The sequence below is a fragment of the Parathielavia appendiculata genome (genome assembly GCF_033297405.1).
Source record: "Parathielavia appendiculata strain CBS 731.68 unplaced genomic scaffold N657scaffold_14, whole genome shotgun sequence".
Classification (NCBI taxonomy): Eukaryota; Fungi; Ascomycota; class Sordariomycetes; order Sordariales; family Chaetomiaceae; genus Parathielavia; species Parathielavia appendiculata.
In genome coordinates this window covers 9,662-31,182 of record NW_026944233.1, presented here as the reverse complement: position 1 = coordinate 31,182, position 21,521 = coordinate 9,662, and the positions used below count along the sequence as shown (strand labels likewise).

Genomic DNA, 21,521 nt, shown 5'->3' with positions numbered 1-21,521 from the left:
CTTTCGAAGCTGGATGTCAAGTTGCGGACGCCAACACCCCCTGGGACCCCTTATGAACCACAAACACCATGGGTCTCCAAGACGCCCCAAACTACCAACGAGGCCTTTTCGCAGTCTACCCTTATCAAGGATCAGATTGTGAGACACCAGGGAAGCTCTCCAACTCCGATTTTAGCTGCTGTCGACCAGCTTTCGAAGGGAATGCAAGCGGTTTCCTATCGGGTTATCCTTTTCGAGGCCGAGGTACGGACACTTCAGGAGGACAAACTCCTCCTTTTCTGGTGGAAGACGTCGCCAACCGGCCGCTCAAGGCGAAGAGCCCGAAGGTCGACGATGGCGTACCGCAAGAGAACACACGGCTCGCCTGGCGCTCCGTTCGTTGCTACATCACTGCCCTTACGGACCTCTACCGTACGCAGAAGGCGCTCGGAATCAATGCCCACCCTTCACCCCGCGAGGATAACGTCCGGGAGTACCTCAAGACTTTGCAGCGGCGCGATGCGCAACGGGACAAGGCCAATTACGCCGATAAAGGCCGCGACACCTTGCTAGACGGCTATACCGAGCAGAAATTTGAAAGCGTTTGCCGTGAACTGTGGGCGCGCGGCGCTAGCTCGCCAGAGTGCCACCTTCGGACCCTTGTTGACATGCTGCTCGGCCATTATATGCTTGCGCGTGGCGGCGACCGGCGCAACGCCGAGCTTTCGGACCTGTTTACCTTCGAGTTCACCGGTGAAGGCCCGACTCGGTGTATGCCGCTAATTTTTACAACGCGCGCCGGGAAACAGAACCAACATGGCCGTCTCGAGACCGCTGGCGCCCTACGGAATAGGCGGCCACATATCTGCCTACTCAGCGGCCTTGCGTTCTACCTCCTATGCCGTTGGGACTTGAGTAACGAGCCGTTCCCGGACTTCAGCCAGCGCCCTGCGTGGTACGACATTCGGCTGCTAAAAAGCAACGGCGACGGCGCTGACCGGGCAGCCTCGCTGTCTTATAACACGCAGCGCGACTGGATTGTCAAGGCCTTCACATACGCCGGCGTTACTTCTCAGTAAAAGACACACATCGGCCGCAGTTCAGGGGCAAAGACAGCCGAGCTAAAAGGGGTTAGCGAGGACCAAATCCGTCGCGCCGGCCGTTGGAACCAGGAGCAGATGGTCGTCTGTTATCTCAATTCTCTGCCGCGCAAGTTTATGCGTACGATGGCCGGCCACCCTCCGCAGATGGGCTGCTTTGAGATCCGCCGCGCCGCTATTACGCCGCCGGAGGCCCTGCTCTCGATGATCTGGCCAAGCTTAGAGCGTTGGAAAGACCGGTTTGGCCGTAGCGACGACCAGATAAACGACCTTGCGGCAATGGGCTTGACGAACCTGCTTTTCTACCTCCGCGAGGTGATCCTACAAGACGCAGCTGTTCTTATGCCGCAGTTCCCTGGCAACTCGGTGTGAAATCACCCGGTCTTCCAGCACGAAGCGTGGCCGCCATTTGCACAGCAGATCTTGGCCTCTATTCAGGAGGAGGAACGGCCGAGCCAGCCAGTCTATACTAGTACAGGCAATGCCAGTCTTGGCCGACTACCTGAAATCCATCGACGCGCGTAACGAGGCTAGGGCGGCCGAGCTCAAAAACGAACTCTTGGCCGCAACAGCGGCGCAAACCGCGCAGCTACAGACATTACTGACTGCAGGATTTACTTTCGAAGTGAAGGCAGCTGTCTCGCAGGCCGCCGCCGCAGCAATTCTACTGCCGGTAGAAGAGAGGAGGGGAAGCCGGTATACGTCTGCCCAGTCGAGTATAAACGCGAGCCGTTCAACAAGCCCCAGCCCAGTGCCGGGCCGCTTCCCAGCGGGGTCGTACGACACTCACACTCCTGCGCCCGAACTGCGGCCGGACACCAACCCAGACCCAGAGTTGCAGCCGCCGCAGTACTCAATGTGCCGGGCGATCAAGACGGTTGAGGGCCTGTGGCGGGAGTGGACTGTTGGCCTGTCGGGCCGGCCGGCCATTGCAGCTCTCGACCGCAAATGGGGCAACCGCTGATGGGCTGGGCGGCGGGGCGAACTGCAGTGGTTCTCGATGCAGCTAGAGGTATTCAGGGAGATCCGGCGTATCGCGCCGGCGCGGCGGGTCAGTGAGCAGGCGGCGATGTACATGGTCAATATGCAGCAGCAGCAGACCGGCTGCTCTCTAAACCAGTTCTGCAAACGGCTGGGGGCCAACAGGCAGGCAGGCGTGTAACTCCGCAGTGTAGTAAAGTAGAATACTAATGGCAATTTGAACTGTATCTGGCTGCTCCTCCCTGCTGTTTTTAACCCCTCTATCTGTAAATATTTGACTTTCAAAATCGTCTGCGACGGCAGGGTGTGGACATATTGTTCATGTTTGTTGTGCCTTTTTCTGACCAAAGGGGGAGCCCTGTTAGGCCCGCCAGGTTAGCATGTTGGTATTGCCCCCGTGTGTGATTGGTGGTGATAAATGAAGATAGTTCCTTAGCCCTCCTCTCTTCTCAACCGGGTCGGAGCCGTCTCGAACTTATTAGTTAGCTCGTTGCCCAGAACTTGGTCACCCTTTACATTCGATTAGCTCTATCTCCCTGATCGCCTGTCGGTCTAACAGTAGGGCATCAGCAGCCGAGCTTCTGAGTTTCCAGTGCCACGACTTTCCAACAGTTGGTAAAGAAAGAGACGGATCGAGCCATGCCAAGCCAACTTCACCGTATAAACGTTGATCACCGCAGGCCCCCATAACGTACGACAAGAACACCGCACTCTCATCGTTGTGACCGCAAGTCGTACACTGACCCGCATTGATGTAACTCGGGTCCAAAGCTCGTTAAAAGCCGCAGTATCATCAAGTCTGGGAGGAAATCTGAAATTCTTACTAAGATATGCAAGGTATTATAATGTGTGTAGTTAGACATCTAACTGTTGACAGAGAACCCAGGTTGACGCCATCCACGCCGTACACCATCACCATGACTATCCCTTCAAGTTATCCTCCGGCGAATACTATACAAATTCATACTCCCTTCTATTCAAACAAGAAGCCCGCCTATTCACAAACCGCTATCAAACGGATGCGCATTCTCGCCTCCAGAGCTCTTGTACGCCTCCCACGCGGCGCACATATCGTGCATCTCCTGTGGGATCCCCGCCTTCCGAACCGCCTTTGGCTTCACCAAGAAGTTTATGTACAGCCCGACGCTCGCGTGCCAGGCGGTATGGCAGTGGAAGCCCCAGACGCCCGGGTTGGTGGCCTCGAACTGCACGACGAGGTGTCCCGACCGGCGGAGAAGCTCCGTGTCGGCGCGGGCCGGGTTTTCCGGATTGATGACGGTCCCGTTCCAGGGGCCGTCGCCTTCACTGACGATCTGGAAGTTGCCGCCGTGCAGGTGGAAGGGGTGGATTGAGAAGGTGTTGTTGATGACGACGCGGACGTGGCGAGCCTTCTCGGGGATGCTGGCCGTGACATGCTGCGGCGCCGAGAGGTACGCCGCGTTGCCGTCGGCCGCTTCCAACAGCAGGGGACGGCTCCAGTCGGCCTGGAAGGTCACGTTGTTTTGGTACCATTGGCGATTCCCCGTCGCGTTGGCGCCGAAGGTTACGTTGTAGTAGAGGGTGATGTCTGGCTTGGCCAGTGGTTTCTTGAAGAGGGGCTTGACCTTGGGCAGAACAAGCTGCAAGGAAGGGGCGGGCTATGGTTAGCTGTTTTCCGGTCGTTTACCCAAATAGGAAAGAGGTAGCCACCACTCACATTGCCACAGGTGAAGTCGGGAATAGTGTACGGGTTGGGGACCGGGACGGCACCGGCAGGGGCTTGGTCGTAGTAAACGGTAGCCAGCGTCTCGTTGACGAAGGTGGTGGCGCACTGGGTGCCGCCTTTCGTGCGCATGTAGTAGGCTGCCTTGGGGTCTCCGGTCGCATGGACGAGCACTTCGGCCCTCTGGCCAACGCCGAGCGCGACATAATCCACTTCGTACGGCTCTACCGGTGTCCAGTCCATCGAGGTCACCTGGAGCTTGTGGTTATCGATGGAGAAGATCTGCAGGGCTTGCACGCCGGTGTTGATGAGCCGAAGCCTATGGACCTTTCCTGCCTGGAAACTGAATTGGGCGCGTTCGGCGTTGCTGTCGCACTTGTGGTTGGTGGTCGACAGGGAGCAGTTGTAGTTGTTCTTTCCGTTGATCAGGTGGTTATCCGAGTGAGGCACCCACACCTTGAAGTCAGTGCTGTTGGAGATGGCATTCTTGGCAACTTGCTCGTAGGGCATATGGTAGTAGTCAGAAAGAGTGACGGGCCCCAGGTCGACGTCGTACTTCTGCGACGGTCCGTGGATGACAATGGGTCCCCAGAGGCCACCCCCGTATTGCAATGCGTGGTGCCCATGCCACCAGCTGGCTCCATGGGTGGTTGCTCGCCATCTGTAGGTAAAGCTCTCTCCAGGAGCGATGGGGCATTGAGTAACGCCGGAAACGCCATCCATCCATGGTGAACCTTCATGGTGGATGCTACGGCGGATGTTAGTACCTTCCGCACATACAACTCAGGCATCACGAGTGGACTCACCCGTGCCAATGGATTGCTGTGCCCTCCTCCGGCCCAGTGATGTTGTTATGAACTGTAACCTCCACTACGTCGCCCCAGTTGGCCTCTACGAGAGGACCGGGAAACTGGCCGTTCACGGTCAGGAGGCTCTGCTCTGTAAGAGGAGTTGAGTTAGCCCGATGTGAAACCACACCTTAAGGGGGTTGAATCGAAGAACTCACCGAAACCATCAGGTGCCAACGTAGTCCTTTGGATGATCCAGTCGTACTTGCGTACGGCTCCAGTTTTTGGCGCGTCCTCGGGATCTGAGTGGACTGTGCGACGGCCCCAGGGAGGGCTTCCTGGGCCTTTGCCATTGGCACCGACATATGAGAGAAGGTACGGGCCAGGGGGGTACGCATACGCGGACTGCGAGAGCCCGATGACGACGCTGTACCAACACCACGCATGCGTCAGCTGGCTTGATTTCAAACTTTTACTGAACTCAAGATCGTACCTGATCGTCGCTGACACGAGCGTCGGCTTCATGTTGCTGGTACGTAAGCTAAGGTAAGGGGGGGCAATCTCGGGAAAGCGGCTTGTCTGTTAGGAAATTATGGTAGAAACGATAAAGGTTACTGTAAGGGGTAGGTGGCTGGCTTTGAATCTGCATTCACTAAAGCCAGAAATTCACAGAAACACAGATGGCATGTTCATATATGCTCGTAGACGGCGCTGTGCTGACAGTCAATTATAATTCTTTGCATGGCGCCTGGCATCCCTGAGTGCACTGGTGCAGAACCTGAAGTGCTCAGCAACCCCAGCCCACAGCACAGCCAGCGCCGCTCACCTTTCCTCCAGCGCCAGGCACGCTTTTGGCTTGCCCGCGAGTCACAATTCAGCAGTCAACCGCTTTAATCAGGTAAACATGCGTCGCACTGCCTTCCGACGCAACGCCATAAGCGAACGCTCCGAGGCCTTCAAGGAGCCTCTACCTATTTTGGTGGTCTCAAGCGAGACGCATTGAAAGCAGTAGGGCTTTGTGGCTTGTTAGAGGACAAATCAACGTCCACGACGATTTGTGGCGTTTCCTGAACCTACCTCATACCTGAGCTTTTCTTTACCGATCGAGTGTAGCACGGCGAGCTAGCCAGATCTGGTGAATACGATTCCCCAGCTCAGCCCTACCATCCGGAACATGATTTCCCGGGATCGGTAGGGCCGACAGGCGCACGTCAGGGGTCAACTCCGATAATTACTTCGCCTCACCCCCAACGACGAATGAGACGCGTTACCGCAGTGCGGCTGATCTGTGAAAGGGGTCTACACGTGTACAACAGGTACACGGAGCGCCAATGCCGCTTCTCGGACTCTCCCGGGCTGTGTCAGACGCAAATTGTCGGAACGACTTTTTCTCTGAATCATCTGTGAGCGTCTTTGGTGAACTTGAGCCTTGCGTCGAACTCGAGCTTGCCCTCTAGTACCCGGAATAGGTAAGCGGGCGCCAGAGTGTCGTGCATTCGCACCAAGCGAGGATTTTTATGCAAACATACCGGTAGTAAGGTAGGTAGGTACCTTTGCGAATGGAGACGCAGGAATCGGGGTGAGCCTGACCAGGAAATTGTGGACCTCGGCACGTCCATGTTCTAAGGCTACGTTACCTTACTTTGTGCTCTGAAGTAGAATTGGGCCATATGATCGATGAAGTCCGTAGATATATACCTGAAACGATACAGTGCAGTAACCTCACCCAGCAGATCGAGTCCCCATCTTTTGTATCGCTCCGATATGTGCTTTATACCTGAAAGAAGCCCCAAACGCCAGGTCGTAATTCATACATAAAATGCAGATCCAACAACAGGGGCAAGGCCGTAACCAGCCTGTCACCTCCAAAAGCCAAAAGCTACACCCAAAGCAACTCATACCATGCGCCAGACACCCTTCCAACCAACCTGCTTCACCTTTGCAACAGCAACAAGCAACCCACCCACAAGCATGCACGTCGCGGCAAAGATCTGTGCATACAGAAAATCCCCGTTCCCATACTGTACCAGACACCCGCCGATGGGCGGGCCGGCCAGGCACGCAAGACTGATGAGCGTAAAGATCATGCCGATCCGTACGCCGAGCTTGGTCATGTCGGACGTGACTTCGCCCATCGAGGCCGTAAACAGCGTCTGCACCGCGTTGGCGGTGAACGCATAGGCGACAACCCAGGCCGTGAGCCCTGCCGTGGAGCTCACGGCCGTCCAGGCGAACACGTTGAGGCTGCTGAGCAGCAGAGACGCCACCAGAGTGCGTAGCGGTTTGAAGAAACGGTCCGCCAGGAAGGGCGGGATCAGGCGGCCCGTGATGCCGACGGCTGACATGATGATGAGGATGAGCAGGGCGCCGTCGTCGCCGAGGCCGAGCTCGTTGCGACCAAAGAGGGGGACCTGTAAATGGTGTTAGATAAATTACATGGGTATGTCGGGCTGGAAGGGGTGGGGTCACGTACATAGTAGTAGGCAAAATAGACGCCCAACATGGCAAAGAACATGCCGATGCAGAAGAAGAGGTACGGCGGCTCGCGGAAGGCCGAAAGCTCTAGGAACGGCCCCGACTTGCGCGTCGCCTTCTTCGGCCGCGCAAGGAGGTATATCGCGATGCTGTTGCTGAGAATGATGAAGCCCATGACGCGGAGCGTCCACTGGATGCCCACTCTCGGAATCAGCTCGCGGGCAATGACGGTGAAGACCACGGCGCCGATGGGCGCGCCGCAGGAGCTGAACCCCAGCGCCAGCCCGCGCCGCTTGGTAAAGTACTGCGAGACGAGCCAGACCAGGGCCGTGAAATGCAGGCCGTTACCGATGCCTGTGGCGATGCCCTGGGAGAGGAGGAATTGCCAATATTGGGAGGAGAAGGAGGCCCCAAAGACGCCGCCGAGCTGGAACACGAATCCCAGAAGGACGGTGCTGCGGAAGTGGCCCGCGTCGATGGCTCGGCCGCTGATGGTTCCGAGAAGGAAGAGAAGAAAGATTTGCACCGACCCGATCCACGAAATTTCGGACGGCGACTGTGGCAGGAGCTTGACGTAGTAGGCTTGGAAGACGCCAAAGGCCGTGATGAAGCCGAAGCCGTCCAGCACGAGAAGGAATGCGGCCACGACTTGAATCCAGCCCCGGCGCCCTCCATCTGGTCCGTCTTGTACAGACCAGACGAGTTTCGCCTTTTCCTCGTCAAGAGGAAGCGGCAAGTGTGAACCATCGGCGTGTATCTGGTGCTGCTGATTGGGATGGGAGACGTCCGAGACTGCCATGGATATGTGGCTGCGGTTATAGTGGTGGAATGGCGCATCGCCGAGCGAGACTTCGTCGAGAACTAGGGCGTGAACACGGCTAGTTTTCGTTGGGTACGTCCCATAGACGGGAACTGGGGTGAAAGGTGACGAGCATGCATCGTCGTGGTCAGATGTTGCAGGCCAGCCCAAGTCATTGGTGGAGGCCCCGGCAATCTCAAAGGATTTCTGGCCGGTGCAGTAGTCGTCTGGACTCAACTCGAAATCGAAAATTCCGAGATAGTTGACATTTTCGCTGCTCTCTGAGATGGGCATGCCGTTCTGGAGATGCCAAACTCGACTGGAAGAGTAGACTCCTTCTCTTGTGAGGTATCCTTGTTCGAAGTGAGGGGCGTGGTCGTTGTCCATGATGGATTTGATGCCGTCTGGTAATTGAGCAGCGGCCTCTTAAGGACTATGGCCTGAATGAAGGAGGGTGATGGGTTGATTGGCGTTTACCAGACGAGCTCAGGGGCATCCGGCATCATGCCATGCACTGGATGATGGGATGGAGAGAGAATGAGGCCGAGCTCACCAGATTCGCTAAAAACTCAAATAAGGATTCGCTTGAAGTTCGACATCAACTGGGCGACAACAGCGCCTCGCTAAGTCTGACCGCGCCAGCGATTCTGCGGTACCACAGGTTCCGAGTCTTTGTTCGTCATTTCTCAGCCTCACCGGTGAGGCGGCTCGCCGGCATGAGTCGGAGAGAAAGCCCAACTCAACTCAGAACCAATTCGGTAAGGAAACCGAGACACAACTGGTCCGCTGGAAGAATCGTGACGAAGATCTGAGAAGGAGATCTCCTGAGTCGGGCAGCGACCGTCAACACGGGGTGACGGGAAGGTGGCTTGCCCAAGCCACCGTGCCCTTGCAGCCAGCCGACAGGTTACAGCACACCCAAAATATCACATCCAATTAATTAGCTATCTCCGCAAAGGCTGCATCCATGCGGAACTTACCGTGATGCCTTCTGTAAGAGGTTACCTAGATGCAAGTCCCAGTCAACTCTGTCACAACCACCTCCGAATCCAAGCCTATAGGCTGGCAACTTGACATGGAAGTTTCGAGGGCGCGCTTGTTGACACCGCTAATTTGCGGAACAGTCGGCTTCGTTCGCTTGAATCAGCACCTCGATCACCTTGCAGCCCTCGCGCAAGGTGCTGGCTGTGCATCTGACGGGTCTTTGTGTCGTGTTACTGTCAACGGGTAAACCACTTCTGCTGTAGGCTGTTGAGAGGGGTCCGAGGGCCGAGATCAACGGCTGCGTCCAAGATGTCGGGGATCGTCTCCTAGTGCACAAAGTATAAGAGGTATAAGGATGACAACAGTTTGGCACTGGAAGAGAACCCACAAGACACTCACAACATAAGCCAACCGAGTCTGGAATCCACTCTGTTCCCAAAGTCATCTTTTTGCAGATCTCCAAGTCTTCCTTCTCTCGGGTCATTCCAATCCCAAACACATAATATTTGCTTGCTTTACTCTTGCATTTCTTACCAACACCCTGAAAATGGAGCTCATGATGCCCAGCTCCCCTATTGGGACCGAGTCCCGGATGAGCCTGGACAAGCAGCTCTCCTATGAAAAGCGGCTTTCCGAGTTGGAGCTCCAAATCCAGGCTCTTCTGAACTGGAAGAAGGCCATTCTCGCCACATTGACCCTGACCATTCGGCCTACCGCACCTGCTCCCACCCGAAGAAAGTCAACCGCCGATGTTGTTCCCGTAAAGCGCAAGGACTCGATCCTACTGGCTGTTCAGACCTTAGCCGAAGATGTGCTACAGGAGAAGACAGCGCCAGCGGCCATCTTCAGTACGTCAATATCTTACCGGAAGCCCTGCAGTATGGATACCTCGTGCTAACCATCGAGATGCAGACAGCACCATTGTGGCCGAACCTGACGAAGTGAAACCCTTGCCCCTTTTGGCAGTCCAGACACCCTTCGCATCACCGGCCCCGCATATTGTGGCTCACAAGATTTTGGACGTCCTCCAAAGCTACGGGAAACACACCGAGGCTGATGGCGGCGACAACCACAAGTGGCTCGGACGCGAAAAGTTCCTCCCCCCGGTCGAACAGTATGTCAGGAGCCAGCAGTCCATCAAGATGATTCTTCCCTCCTTCCCGTGGAAGAGCGTCAACCGTGTTGACAAGGTGACTGGCGCTCTCCCTGATCTCGGAGAGGAGCTCGCTCTCGCCAGACTCAACGCCATTTGCGTGGATATTGGGAAAGTGTACGAGCACGGTGCCGAAATCCACATTGCCACTGATGGTCTGGCTTTCAACGGTATGCTCTCTTTTACCTTTTTCAATTGACACTTGCATCGCTGACAACATCGTGCTAAACCAGACGTCGTCGGCATTTCAGACGAGGACACCTGGGAGTACAGCGTTGCCCTCCTGGACATGGCAGCCAAAAAGGGCTTCAAGGGGATCAAGATGCTGCGCGTCATGGACTTCCTCGGCCACACCGATCCCAGAACCCCCCTCACCAAAGACCAGTACCTCTCCCTCGTGGCCAAGAGCCGCGCCGAGCTCGAATCCCAGTTTGGCGGGTCAGACAAGGAGGTGCGGCACATGATCGAGACGGACAACGACACGCTCCTGACCTACCGCGGCTTCATCCGCTTCCTCGAGACGGACCTCCGGCACTCGCCCGTGGCGGCACACGCGCGGTCCGGCCAGCACTACCGCCGCATCGTCAAGGAGGTCGCCATGAAGATGATGATGCGCGCCGAGGCCTTCACCAAGATCATCCAGGCCAAGTGTCCGGACTACGTGCGCCTGTCCATCCACCCGTCCAGCGGCGCCGTCAAGCTGTCGGTGCCGCTCCTCGTCGAGAAGAGCAACTCCAGGGGGTTTCCCCGCACCCCCTGGCACAGCTCCGTCGCCGTGGCGCTGGACGGGGGATACCGCTCCGTGCACGCCAAGGACGTGCGCGAGACGCACGATATGGTCTTCAAGGACGGCAGGCCGTGGTGCTTCCGCGAGAGGTCGGACCTGTTTGACTTCGGCGACGACGTCGAGATTGAGCACCTCTATCCCTGCGGCGTGGAGATCCGGCCCCGGGCTAATGCTGTTCGGGCGGGGGAGGCTCGATTGGACCCGGCGGCCGAGGAGAAGGTGGTGAAGCTGGCGGCGTTGCAGCCTGTGAGACTGGTAGGGTTCGCCAATGCAGCAAGGCTGCCAAACTGAGCGGCATTGGACGTAGGCTTGAGAAACAGTGGCCACGGTGGGCACAGAAATAATGTTTCCGGATTGAATCGGGAGTTAAGGGGTTGTATCTTCCTGCCTTGATTGCCCTCGGCTTGGATACAGGCAACTGGTTCCCGGTTATTCTCTGTTGTTAATTTGTTACTACAACTTCAACACTCATATATTTCTTCTTGTCTGTCAGAATTGAAGAGGAAATGGGGTTATTGTACTTGTACAATGATTATGGGACTTGTCCGTCTCTTGGTCATCACCTGGGTATTTGTCGCATGACTTGTTGCCTTCCAAGGAAAATCGGGTGGGTGCAGGAAACGCAATAATGGCAAAGGCGAGCACTTAGCAAGGCAGTCAAGCAATACCAGGTAGCAGAAAGTGTTGGGATGGATTCGATGGAATTGAGTGCAAAGCATGATCTTGATTGCTTTTGGAAAGTGCGAGGCAAACAGCACTTGACGTTCTTTGTTGTTTTTCTTTTTTTCTTTCTCCTTCCTCCTCTGGCAGCAATCGATCTCTCTTCCCGAATAGTTACCGACATTTCCTTACCTTGCTTCAAAACCCGCAGTCTCGTACCAGTCATTCAAGATCCGTTTTACACCAGCACCATGCGAATCGACATTCCGGACATGTCGATGCCTACGGTGACTTCCAAATCCAAGATCTTGGTTTCGCGGAAGCGGGATCGCCGCCCGGCCACATCCTCCAGCTTCATGATGAGCTGCTGGACGGCATCATCTCGGCAGCCGCGGAATAGCCTGATAACATTGATAGTGCCGAATTCTATACGCTCTATGCCGACCGACGCGCCATGACGCTGGTGTACCGTCGCTTCCATCGCCTTGCCACGCCCATTCTCTACTCCCAGCTGATTGTCGCGCTCGAAATATCATCAACCGTGACGACTTCAGCTGAACTGCCCGAGCCTTTGCCAAGTTGGGGTCCGCCCTCTCCTCCCACGGATCCCTTCGTCTACCGGATTGATCCCATCGGCAAAGACACAGCACCTTCTCCACTGCACATTGGTAATCAAACCCCATTCTGTTAGGTTTCTGCAGGGAGCTGGTTTTCGACATGGAGACAAGCATTAGAATGATCCTGTCCTACGATGGAATGATTCGGCCGTGTACTTGGACGACTCAGCTTTACTCCAGTGCGGCAAAGACCTCGTAATATGTTACAGGTGTCGGAACGAAGCCGCCTTGATGGCTGCATTCAACGGACCTCGGTGGTTGATTGGTGCCAGCACTGCAACCCCTTTTTCAAACCTACATTATGCAAGAGTAAAAGTGGGGCTGGTGAGGCACTTCGTAGGGCAGACCACACAGCTGCAGCCTGCACCGCCACTGGACCTGGGCAGCTTTCAAAGTTCAGCCCTCGAGTTTCAGTTCGGCCTCTCCACTCTCCATAGATCTCTCTCAGTCAATCAGCACTTCAAGTACAGAGTAAGGTACCCCGGACTTTGACTGCATCAGATCCGCCCGCTAACCCATCGTCAAACCGAGGATCTGAACAATTCGCCTCCTCCATTTTGCCCGTCATGAGCTTCAACTGGAAGGCCATCCTCCTAGAAGACAATCCTACCGACGCCGAGAATCGGGTCAAGGCTCAATTGACACGAGGGGTGAGCCCTCTATCGACCTCGTTTTATGGTAAAACGCTCCTGCACGCGGCCGCCATCGCGAACAGCCTGCCAGTTGTGCGACTTGCCATCTCCTTGGGCATTCCAATCGACGCACGAGCGTAGACTCGGGGCAAGAATGGCCCGGCATGAGAAACCGACTCTGGGATGGACAGCACTGTTCTACGCTGTCAGAAACGCAAACTATCATATAACCCGTCTCCTTCTCGAGTCCGGAGCATCCAATATGCTATCGAGCATTCGAGAAACTCCACCCATGGTTGCGGTGCGACAGCGAGCAGAGGACATCTTTTGGCTCTTGATCGAGTTTGGCTTCTGGCCCGCCTGGACCACCTCTCGACACTCTCGTCCGCTGCGATATCCGCCGGAATTCGTCGACCAGCAGATCGCACAAATGACGTCCCCAGCGGCTCTGATAGAATACCTGGAGACTTTTCTCCTTCAATCGTTCGACCCCCAGCTTTCTCAGCCGAGCACCGCGGCCTTCTGTGCAAGGTGCCTGGCGCGTCCTGCCGGCGCCGAACCGGCTGCTCAGGAGGCCTGGCGAGTAGAGCAGTCAGCTACGATAGCGAGATGGATACCCATAACCGACGCTTTTAGCTACGGCTTTCTCAGGCGCTGTAGGATTTGCAGACAACCCGTCGTCGCGTTACCGCCCCCGTTTGACGCAAACCTTGGATCCAAAGAAAGGGTCATCGTTCTGCCCTCCGACTACCCCAGCTGGATTCATGCCCACAACAACAATAGTGATGGTTCGTGCCTGTGTTTGTTTGGTATCTTTCTAATTCTCGAAGAGTGTACATCGAAGACCTAATATCACAAAGCTTTGGCGGTGTCTGTGAGCCAGTTCGACAGTTTTGTATTGGCTTACAAAGTTCCAGATTGACGTGGCAGGCCTTTGGTTTACCACCTTCCGACCAGACTGGTATGGTGTTTGATGATGTCTTGTGCTGTGCTAACAACCCTTTTCTCAGCGGACTTCCTCCAGCTTCTGAAACTCCGTTCGAACCTGCCGGGATTAGGGAGCGCCGGCTCCCGTTGTGCACTGCTCCTGCCGGCTTACTGGCTTCTCCGGTGCCTCAAGAGTCACCCAGAATGCGCCAGGGACATGGAGCGGCCACCGCTCCCAACAAGGGTAATAGACGTTGTGGACGAGTACCTTGCGGACCTTGTATTGGTGAGCGAAAATGTTGTTCCCATTCAGACGGGGTTTGGAGGGTCAATCATTCTCAAGGGTTTGTTGATTCCAGTCATCGTTGATGGCAACAAGGTGCTCTTCGTTCCGCTGGAAGAGCGTCAGCACCCCAGGCTTTTCGAACCTGGCATTCCGCAAGATGAGCACCACCTCTGGTACCTGGAGCGAGGCGGGGAATGGCGGCCTGATCAGATGGAGTGTCGACGCCGGGCCGGATTTGCGTTGAATATGGGCGGCTTTGCGTCGGGACTGGATGTGGTGGACTTGGAGGCGGGAATATACAGGAGGGTGGGTTTATGTGTCTGGAATGCTGATTTGAGTCGAGTACTGGGAAGCTGCTTCAAGTATGGGAAGCTGAACAGCATGGACACCGTCACGCTGTTGTAACCTGTTTGCGCCGGGATATAAGTCCGTGAAGTTGGGTCACCCGTAGGGGTGACTATTCCCTCATGTAAAGTACCTAAGGTACCTACCTACAGTAACTTGGATATCCCAGTCAAGTTCTAGATTCGGTATAACTTCCAACCGCAGCCTCCCTAGGTACCTAACCTCCCTGTCCCTCACGCAGCGCAGGGCCCCCTCATGACAACCCCACTAGGGTTCTCCATTCCGGGGGCGAAGTAGTTCTCAACACCCAGGGGACACATCGCAGTAGTCTCGGCCCCGGCGAGCGCGGAATCCTTGACGAGATGCTGGCAGGAGCCCGGGTACGCCGATGCGATACAGTTGGGCTTGGCGTAGCACAGCTCGCAGCATTCCTCGGCGCTCGACGCCGGCGGCGTCTCTATCCTGTTGCCTATTCCTTCGCCGTTGGGATTGTACCTGCAGGCGCAACGCTCACAGGTCGGGGGCGGGGGCTGGACCGTGGTGGTTGCGGTCGCGGTCTGTTATTTTCAAGGGGGAAGGAGTCAGGAGTATGTTGCGCCGAGAGAAAGGGGGGGTTGGATGCTGGCATACCGATGTCACCGTCACCGGCTGCGGTATAACGACGGTGGTTACTTCGGTCGACACGCTGGTTTCAGGGACGACAACGATGACCATGGTTGTCTGGGTGCTGGTAGTGGTTGACGTAGAAGCAGTGGTCATGCCGATGGTGATGGTGGTGGGCTTTGGGTTCAGGCAGCTGCACGCCCGAGAGAGTTTCCAAGCCGGATGCCGGAGCAGATTCTTCTTGATCAGGTCGACGCAGCTGGGCTTGGCACTAACGACCGGCTTCGAGGCAATCCGTTTCTGGACGCCCGCCGCAGCGGTGACAGTGGCCGTGACCGTCTCATCCTCGACTATGAAGACAGTGGAGCTTGAGGTCGTCTCGACCGTGGTCAATCTATTCCCCATTCCATTAGAATATGTATCATGGTTAGCCATGGGCCAGCCCATGGCAGAAACTACTCACGTCACCTTGGTTGTCGTTGCACTGGTCGTGAAGGTTGCCCTGATAATCTCGGTCGCGACCGGGGTTTCGGTGCTGGCATAGATGGTGACAGGTTCAATGGACAGATAGTTACTGCAAAAATCCGTGGCTTGCTCGACAAGGCTGTCAACGCATCTATGGGGAACAGGTTTCTGGCAGCTGAAGTACTCAAGGACCGCATCGACGGAACAAACGTCGAGAAAAGCGGCAGCGCCCGCAACCGCAGAGGGCAGCAGCCCTCCGCCAACAGCTGCAGTGAATCGCATTTCTATTCAACGAGTGACGAAAAGAGTGGCAGAGTCAGACGGTGACTCTTGGAAAACGCGAGAAATGGTAAAAATGGAGAAATGGTCTCAGGCTACAATCCAAGAACTGGGAGGTGAGCGGTGACTTTAAGGCCAACTCCCCTTGATGATCTCCATTAGCCACCCCACTCAAATATTGCGAGCCTGAGTCGGATCCGGCCTAGCCTTAGCTGAGGTGGAGAAGCTGAGGGATGGCAACCAGGTCTGGGTGGTATGAATGAATGAGTCTGGCCAAGGCGGGCTTTCGTGACGTAGGGGGGTTTAATATCAACATTTTGCTGCCACGAGGTCGCCCTCTTCTTAAGCCACCCCTTCTTGGTACTAATGCCATGTGAGCTCTCCCACAACCATCCCTCTCTTTTACCAACATCAGGGTCAAACTTGGTTCTTTCGTCAATTTCCCGGAGCCCTCACTGTCTCCGAGTCTGGCGAGTCTTGCTATCTTAAGCATAGTAATCTTATTCCACGTGCATCTGCCGCCGCATCCAGCGGTTTCATACCCTCGGAAACCACGGCATTTTTGTTACCTCAGGCTGCTAGCTCAACTCCCCCAAATCCAGCGTCATTTTGCCTAGTTAAGGCTTTAAATAGATACGTATCTTTTTCTGCCAGCAGAAAAGCACCACCATTTCGATTCCGTTTTCCAGGAAAACGTCCAGTTTCGCTTGAGCTTCGAGGCTGAGCAAACCCATCAACTAAGCAATAGAGTCGCAATCTGATGCCCTATCCATTTAGCGATTCTTTTGCGTACGCCGATTCCCTTCTGCAGTCGCAGCTTTTTCTTCGTTCTCGACTGGCTCTATCGCCCTAACTCATTCCTATCACCTTTTCCTGTCGATCTCCCGTTTGCTGTTACCCGCGATCACGTTGCCCTGAATTACCATGCTGGAGCTGACACAAACCCACCGGCGGTGCCGTGACTAGTGCCTCCCTTCTCGGCGTCCCCAACCTTGAACTATGTAGCTACCTTGGCAATTCGGGTGCCAAGGCCATTGCTAGAAATGGGAATGGATTGTGTGACCTCAGATCCTGAAGATCCAAGAAGTTGTCACTCTCAAAAGGATGGAGAGGAAAAGAAGGAGGTCACAGACTACAAGGCAACGACACAAGGCATATTCGTGGGCAAGACTTTGCTTGGTCCAAACACTAGGTACAGCTTAGTATGTTTGAGATTTAAAGTTTAATGGTTAGTTGCTCTCCTTTCGGCCCCGAGCAGTCGGCCGAGATGCCGAAGCTCTGACGGAGCTCTTGACGGGCCGCATCGTTAAATGCGGTACAGGGCGATGCCGGCTCATGCGAGTCCCCGCTGATACAGGCTTACTCGCTGCCACTGAGGGTTGCCGAAACCTCCATCCGGCTCAGCCTGTTAATCACAGTCTAACCGGCATTCCTATGAATGAATTCGGAAATCTTTACCTGGCATCGAAATATAATAACCATCTTCTTTTGGAAATGCCTAGTTTAGAAACCAGAGGGCAATCTAGAGAGGTTAAACTCGTCGTAACTCGGGGGAAGACGTGTGGTTCGAGGATGACACAAGACGGGAAGACCATGGGTGTCCACAAATTCAGGTTGGCGAAATGAGCATAAGAGTGTGGGCTAGGAGCGAAGGCGATACTCACTGACTGGCGCAATTGGAGGAAAATGGAATCGGGGAAAGAGGGAGAAAGAGAAGTCGAGAATACAACAAACCGCACGGTCGGAGAGGAGGGGCTCTATTTAATGCTGCGGGCGCACTGCGCGCTGCGAGCGGGGCAATTTAGCCGCGGGCGCTATACGAGGGGCGCTTAATCCGGCGGGTGCGACCGCGAGTTCGCTCTTTACTAAATTCATATGAACGGCATTCCCGCCAGGGCGCGTCTCAATTTCATCCCCAACTTGAATTCCTCCGTGGCCGTAAGTTTCAAATTCATCTCCTCCATCTCACATGTCAGAGTCTCGCCGTCACCTCATCGCTCTCATGATCACTATCATCGTCATCGGGTGAAGTGGTCAAACTAGGTAGTGAGTATACATTACTACATAGTTACTGTCTAGTTAGGCGTTGAACGATTATGATGATACCGGTTCACCTCAGTTCGAACACTCTAACCCCAAAAACTCTCTCACCGATACCCTCGATACTCATCCGGCACAACGGGCCATTTGTCCACCCCGTCCTGAATGACCATGCCCATGCCCCCGAGCAGGTGACTTTGGATATGACAATGAATAAACCACACGCCGGGCTGGGTCACATGGTACCGCACCGCCGTCCAGGTGGCAGATCGGACGCCAGCGCGGGAAGGGTCGCGAATGAGTCCCTGCGCGGCGGATCCGCAAAGTTGAACGTCCCCGCGGGCAGCGCCCTCGCTGCCTCGGCCACGCTGCTCCAGACCCACTCGCCCGTGCCCGTGCCGAGCAGCCACATCTTGTTGCCGTGTTTGTGGATTGGGTGCGCGGGCTGCGGCGCGGCGGCCGTGACGAAGACCAAGTCGATCCAAGTGTTGTTTTGCGTCGTGATGGTCACATTGTTGCGGATGTTGGGCTGCGGGGAGAAGAGGATCACTTCGGAGGGAGGCGAGGAGGACTCGTCGGTTACGTTGGCGGGGAGGGAGGTGGTGTTGAGCGCCCACGAGTAGCTGTTGCCTGTGGCCTTCATGCGGAGGATGAAGGTTTGGTCTGCCGGCGCGGCGGAGAAGGGCTCGGGCGGACTGAACTGACGCTGGGCGGATTGGTTGAAGAAGGTTATGTTGGAACCTGCAGGGCGACGACCGTTGAGATATGCGCTGGAAGAAGCTATTCCCAGTCAAAGCAGTGGATTGAATTTTTAAGGTGGTAAAAGTGATTGATTGACCATGCTGTTGATGGGCATGGGAGAGGACTAAGTATGTAAGGAAGGGGTTGCAGTGCTGGCACCAATCAACCACCGAGGTCCGTTGAATGCAGCCATCAAGGCGGCTTCGTTCCGACAGGTTACTGAGGAGGAAGTCGGGAGGCCGTTGTCCTGGATGTAGCGGGTGGGACTTGGGATGTTCTGAGCGTCGCCTCTTGTTTCGACGTGGTAAGACAGCGTCGCCGATGCCGCGAGGAGCTGCGCCGTGGCGACGGACGCTATCCGGATAGGGTAGTCGCCTGGCTGGGCTTCGGTCAAACGGACAAGCACTGAGTAGCGGTCGCCGTTAGTCACGGTGATGGCCTCGACGAGTTGCGGTTTGATGTACTCGCCATCCACGGCGTAGATGTACATGGACAGTCCGTCGATCGAGAAGGACACGGTCACGAGGCCGAAGGTCCCGATGACGTCCAGCGCAACCCACTTCTCGTGATCCCCGGGCTTCTTCGTCACGGTGATGACCTCTTTGGTGCCGTTACTCGGGGTGCACGTGTCAAAGATGTCAGAGGGGACAGCCGATAGGTTGGTTGGGTACCCAGCAGCAATAACATCCGCAATGACCTTGCCCGGGAGGCACCCCTTGGCGGTGAAGCTGGTAGCGTTGCCCAGCCCCAGGTATGTCTTCTGATCCGACGTTAAGACGAAGGCGATGTACTCCGGTGACCAGCAGTCAACGCTCCCCTTGCCGTTGAACAAGAGTGAGTCGTAGCAGGGCAGCTCGATGCCCGCGGCTTTGGTGATGACGGCGATATCCTGAGACGGCATGTGTCGGAAGTCGAACACCATCAGGGGCTGGGAGCCCGCAGCCGCCCTCTCAATAGCCTTCAGAGCGTTTTTGTCGGTAGTAATCAGGCTGAAGGGCGTTGGCTGATCCTTGCCGGGGCGGATGATGATGGCCCCGTACAGGCCGTCGTCGAGCTGGCCAGACTGGTGGCCATGGTACCAGTAGCTGCCATACTGGGTTGCCGTCCACTTGTAATTGAATGAGTTTCCCGGCTGGATGTGGCGCTGAGTCACGCCAGGCACGCCGTCCGACCAGGGAGTCAGGTGCATCTCAATGCCATGGAAGTGCACTGTGGCATTGAGAGGCATCTTGTTGTGCACCCGAACCTCAACCTCGTCACCTTGGTCCACTTCAATGGTGGGCCCCGGGGATTGGCCGTTCACAAGTATCATCTCTCGCGACCAGCCATCGGGGGCGTAGATTTCCCACGTTATTGTGAGGTCGAAGGTCTTATGCCCGTGGCTTTTGTTGACAGGAGCGGCTGAACTCAGAGGAGACGCGAAGGCGTATGAGAGAAGAACGGCTAGCACAAAACTCAACCAGAGCTGAGTGTGCTCAAGAAGGTGCGCCATGTCCGAGGTGTAGGGACGAGCAGAAGCCGAAGACAACTGGTGGTGATGACGCGACCTGGACCATGGTGAGAGCACAGACGCCGTCGAACTGAGATTATATGCTCTTGTCTTACCCGTACCCATCTCCACCCACGCGGCGTTGCCTTACTCCATCGCGGACCGAGGAAGCCGGCGTCGATGCCCACGTCGGCGATCCTGTCCTATTTCTGAACTAGTGATGAAAAGTGTTGCCAAAGAAAGTGGGTTTGTGATGTAAATGCCCATTGAGCTTGCGCCGTGAGATATCTGCCTCACCGCCGCGCCATCCACTGGAGTGTTCATTGATTGAGTTCAGCTGTGAACATGCAGCTCAGCTCCCTGGAAATGGTCTGTAGCATAATTGAGAGCGGACACCACAATGGACCCAACTTGAACAGGTGCATAGTGCATTTACTTTAGGTACTCTAGGTAGTGAGGACCTGAGAGACGGGTTCGAAGATCAAAGCTGAACCAGTTATGAAAAGGTATTGGCACAGAGCCAGGACAAATTAGTTCTGTCTGTCAATGGGTGTACCCAGCAGGAGCTTCCTGATCTGGGAGTGGGGCCCCAGTTTGAGAAAATATCACGAGAGTAGCAATCCGACGGATCCGTTGGAAGAGCTGGGAGCCCCCGAGCCTCGTCGGTATTAGGCACGGAATACGGAAATGTATTCCTTCTGCCAACACTGTTGAGACGTGTTGGAAAGTCGCGGTACGTTACCCTAAAACGCTTGTTGCTGGAAGTCATGGAACTTGAACTCGGAAGCTAGGTTGCCCATGCTCTAGCGTTGAGGAGCAACAGGGGCTGGGAACAAACTAATTTAACAGGATCAGGACGATGCCTACCACTGGAAAAAGGAGGATCAAGGACCTTCAATAAACAGTCACTTGGTGCTCTGGAGCACTCACCCACTGTCTTGACCTCTCGTCGCTGTAACACCGTGGAATCATGGCTGTTGGTCTTCCAACAACATGGTTCTTAAGGTTGACGAAACGCTTGGCATATTTCTGGGAAGGAAAACGGAAGTGCTAGGCGGTGGGATTTGAGGTATTATTTGGCAAGAATACTTGTCCGAGAACATCGTCTAAGTCGGTCAGCGGGATAAAAAAATGAGAGATAGGTTTGATATAACTTACTTGGAGTAACGCTTCGATGTTTTCAAGCCAATTGCATGTAAAGTGATACCTACCCTTTACTACGTCTTTCGTCAAAGAAATCCTTCTAAGAAACTTCCATTTGCGAAGGTTGTATACTCGGAGATAACGACGGATCGTTAAGTAGGAGACTTGCTTACCAGTTACGTTGACAAGCGCTTTCTTTGCGAGGGATCAGTTCTTTTCGACGAGCAAAATGATATATCGCTTCTCCCTTCGAGTCAGGGCCGGAGGACGGCCGGTATGAGGCTGGGCTTCAAATATTTGGTGACTTTTCCAGTGCTCAATACAATGGGCGAAAGTACCTCGGGAGACGCGAAAGAGCTGGGCGACGGCGCGTTCGCTTTGGTTAGCTGCAAGGAGGATGCAGATAATTGCACGTGCCCCTGGAAATAGCTCCTATAACCTCCCACGACCGGCAGTTAAGTGGCAACGAAATCAGCCAAATTGAGCTTCATGATGTCGAACTGTGGTGGTTCGAAAGTTAGGAAGAGCGGGACGCGAGACGCGACC

The 21,521-nt window shown here is 55.2% G+C and overlaps 10 protein-coding genes across 10 annotated transcripts; 5 read left to right on the top strand and 5 right to left on the bottom strand.

Moving 5' to 3' along the window:
• Positions 1-887: 887 nt before the first annotated feature.
• N657DRAFT_648532 (uncharacterized protein) lies at positions 888-1,530 on the top strand. Its single transcript, XM_062793536.1, has one exon. The coding sequence runs from the start codon at positions 1,206-1,208 to the stop codon at positions 1,449-1,451; it is 246 nt and encodes an 81-aa protein (XP_062644524.1). The 5' UTR covers positions 888-1,205; the 3' UTR covers positions 1,452-1,530.
• Positions 1,531-1,560: 30 nt separating this feature from the next.
• On the top strand, positions 1,561-2,108 carry N657DRAFT_692649 (uncharacterized protein; the record flags this gene model as incomplete). The annotated part of the gene is made up of 1 exon (XM_062797172.1): positions 1,561-2,108. The coding sequence occupies one exon, from the start codon at positions 1,561-1,563 to the stop codon at positions 2,041-2,043; it is 483 nt and encodes a 160-aa protein (XP_062644523.1). The 3' UTR covers positions 2,044-2,108.
• A 784-nt stretch (positions 2,109-2,892) lies between these two features.
• Positions 2,893-5,192, bottom strand: N657DRAFT_601988 (multicopper oxidase). Its single transcript, XM_062790118.1, has 5 exons — positions 5,044-5,192; positions 4,769-4,977; positions 4,569-4,701; positions 3,757-4,510; positions 2,893-3,679 (listed from the first exon to the last, which is right to left on the bottom strand). The coding sequence occupies exons 1-5, from the start codon at positions 5,073-5,075 to the stop codon at positions 3,059-3,061; spliced, it is 1,749 nt and encodes a 582-aa protein (XP_062644522.1). The 5' UTR covers positions 5,076-5,192; the 3' UTR covers positions 2,893-3,058.
• A 1,253-nt stretch (positions 5,193-6,445) lies between these two features.
• On the bottom strand, positions 6,446-7,824 carry N657DRAFT_658130 (major facilitator superfamily transporter; the record flags this gene model as incomplete). Its single annotated transcript, XM_062794863.1, has 2 exons — positions 6,446-6,961; positions 7,024-7,824. 2 exons carry the CDS (start codon positions 7,822-7,824, stop codon positions 6,446-6,448), a joined length of 1,317 nt encoding a protein of 438 aa, XP_062644521.1.
• A 1,985-nt stretch (positions 7,825-9,809) lies between these two features.
• Positions 9,810-11,021, top strand: N657DRAFT_542630 (uncharacterized protein; the record flags this gene model as incomplete). Its single annotated transcript, XM_062787835.1, has 2 exons — positions 9,810-10,131; positions 10,195-11,021. Coding segments are annotated over 2 exons (1,149 nt in total), but the record flags the coding sequence as incomplete, so codon positions are not given.
• A 583-nt stretch (positions 11,022-11,604) lies between these two features.
• N657DRAFT_648529 (uncharacterized protein) lies at positions 11,605-12,271 on the top strand. Its single transcript, XM_062793535.1, has one exon. It carries the CDS (start codon positions 11,863-11,865, stop codon positions 12,097-12,099), a length of 237 nt encoding a protein of 78 aa, XP_062644519.1. The 5' UTR covers positions 11,605-11,862; the 3' UTR covers positions 12,100-12,271.
• Positions 12,272-12,322: 51 nt separating this feature from the next.
• On the top strand, positions 12,323-13,755 carry N657DRAFT_139072 (uncharacterized protein). Its single transcript, XM_062785923.1, has 2 exons — positions 12,323-12,496; positions 12,557-13,755. Exon 2 carries the CDS (start codon positions 12,701-12,703, stop codon positions 13,505-13,507), a length of 807 nt encoding a protein of 268 aa, XP_062644518.1. The 5' UTR covers positions 12,323-12,496; positions 12,557-12,700; the 3' UTR covers positions 13,508-13,755.
• Positions 13,756-14,448: 693 nt separating this feature from the next.
• N657DRAFT_692646 (uncharacterized protein) lies at positions 14,449-15,569 on the bottom strand (the record flags this gene model as incomplete). Its single annotated transcript, XM_062797171.1, has 3 exons — positions 15,282-15,569; positions 14,846-15,212; positions 14,449-14,772 (listed from the first exon to the last, which is right to left on the bottom strand). Exons 1-3 carry the CDS (start codon positions 15,563-15,565, stop codon positions 14,449-14,451), a joined length of 975 nt encoding a protein of 324 aa, XP_062644517.1. The 5' UTR covers positions 15,566-15,569.
• A 1,929-nt stretch (positions 15,570-17,498) lies between these two features.
• N657DRAFT_648526 (multicopper oxidase) lies at positions 17,499-18,484 on the bottom strand. The gene is made up of 2 exons (XM_062793534.1): positions 17,682-18,484; positions 17,499-17,608 (listed from the first exon to the last, which is right to left on the bottom strand). The coding sequence occupies exon 1, from the start codon at positions 18,243-18,245 to the stop codon at positions 17,838-17,840; it is 408 nt and encodes a 135-aa protein (XP_062644516.1). The 5' UTR covers positions 18,246-18,484; the 3' UTR covers positions 17,499-17,608; positions 17,682-17,837.
• N657DRAFT_648525 (multicopper oxidase) lies at positions 18,460-19,589 on the bottom strand. Its single transcript, XM_062793533.1, has one exon. It carries the CDS (start codon positions 19,569-19,571, stop codon positions 18,468-18,470), a length of 1,104 nt encoding a protein of 367 aa, XP_062644515.1. The 5' UTR covers positions 19,572-19,589; the 3' UTR covers positions 18,460-18,467.
• Between the last annotated feature and the right edge of the window lie 1,932 nt (positions 19,590-21,521).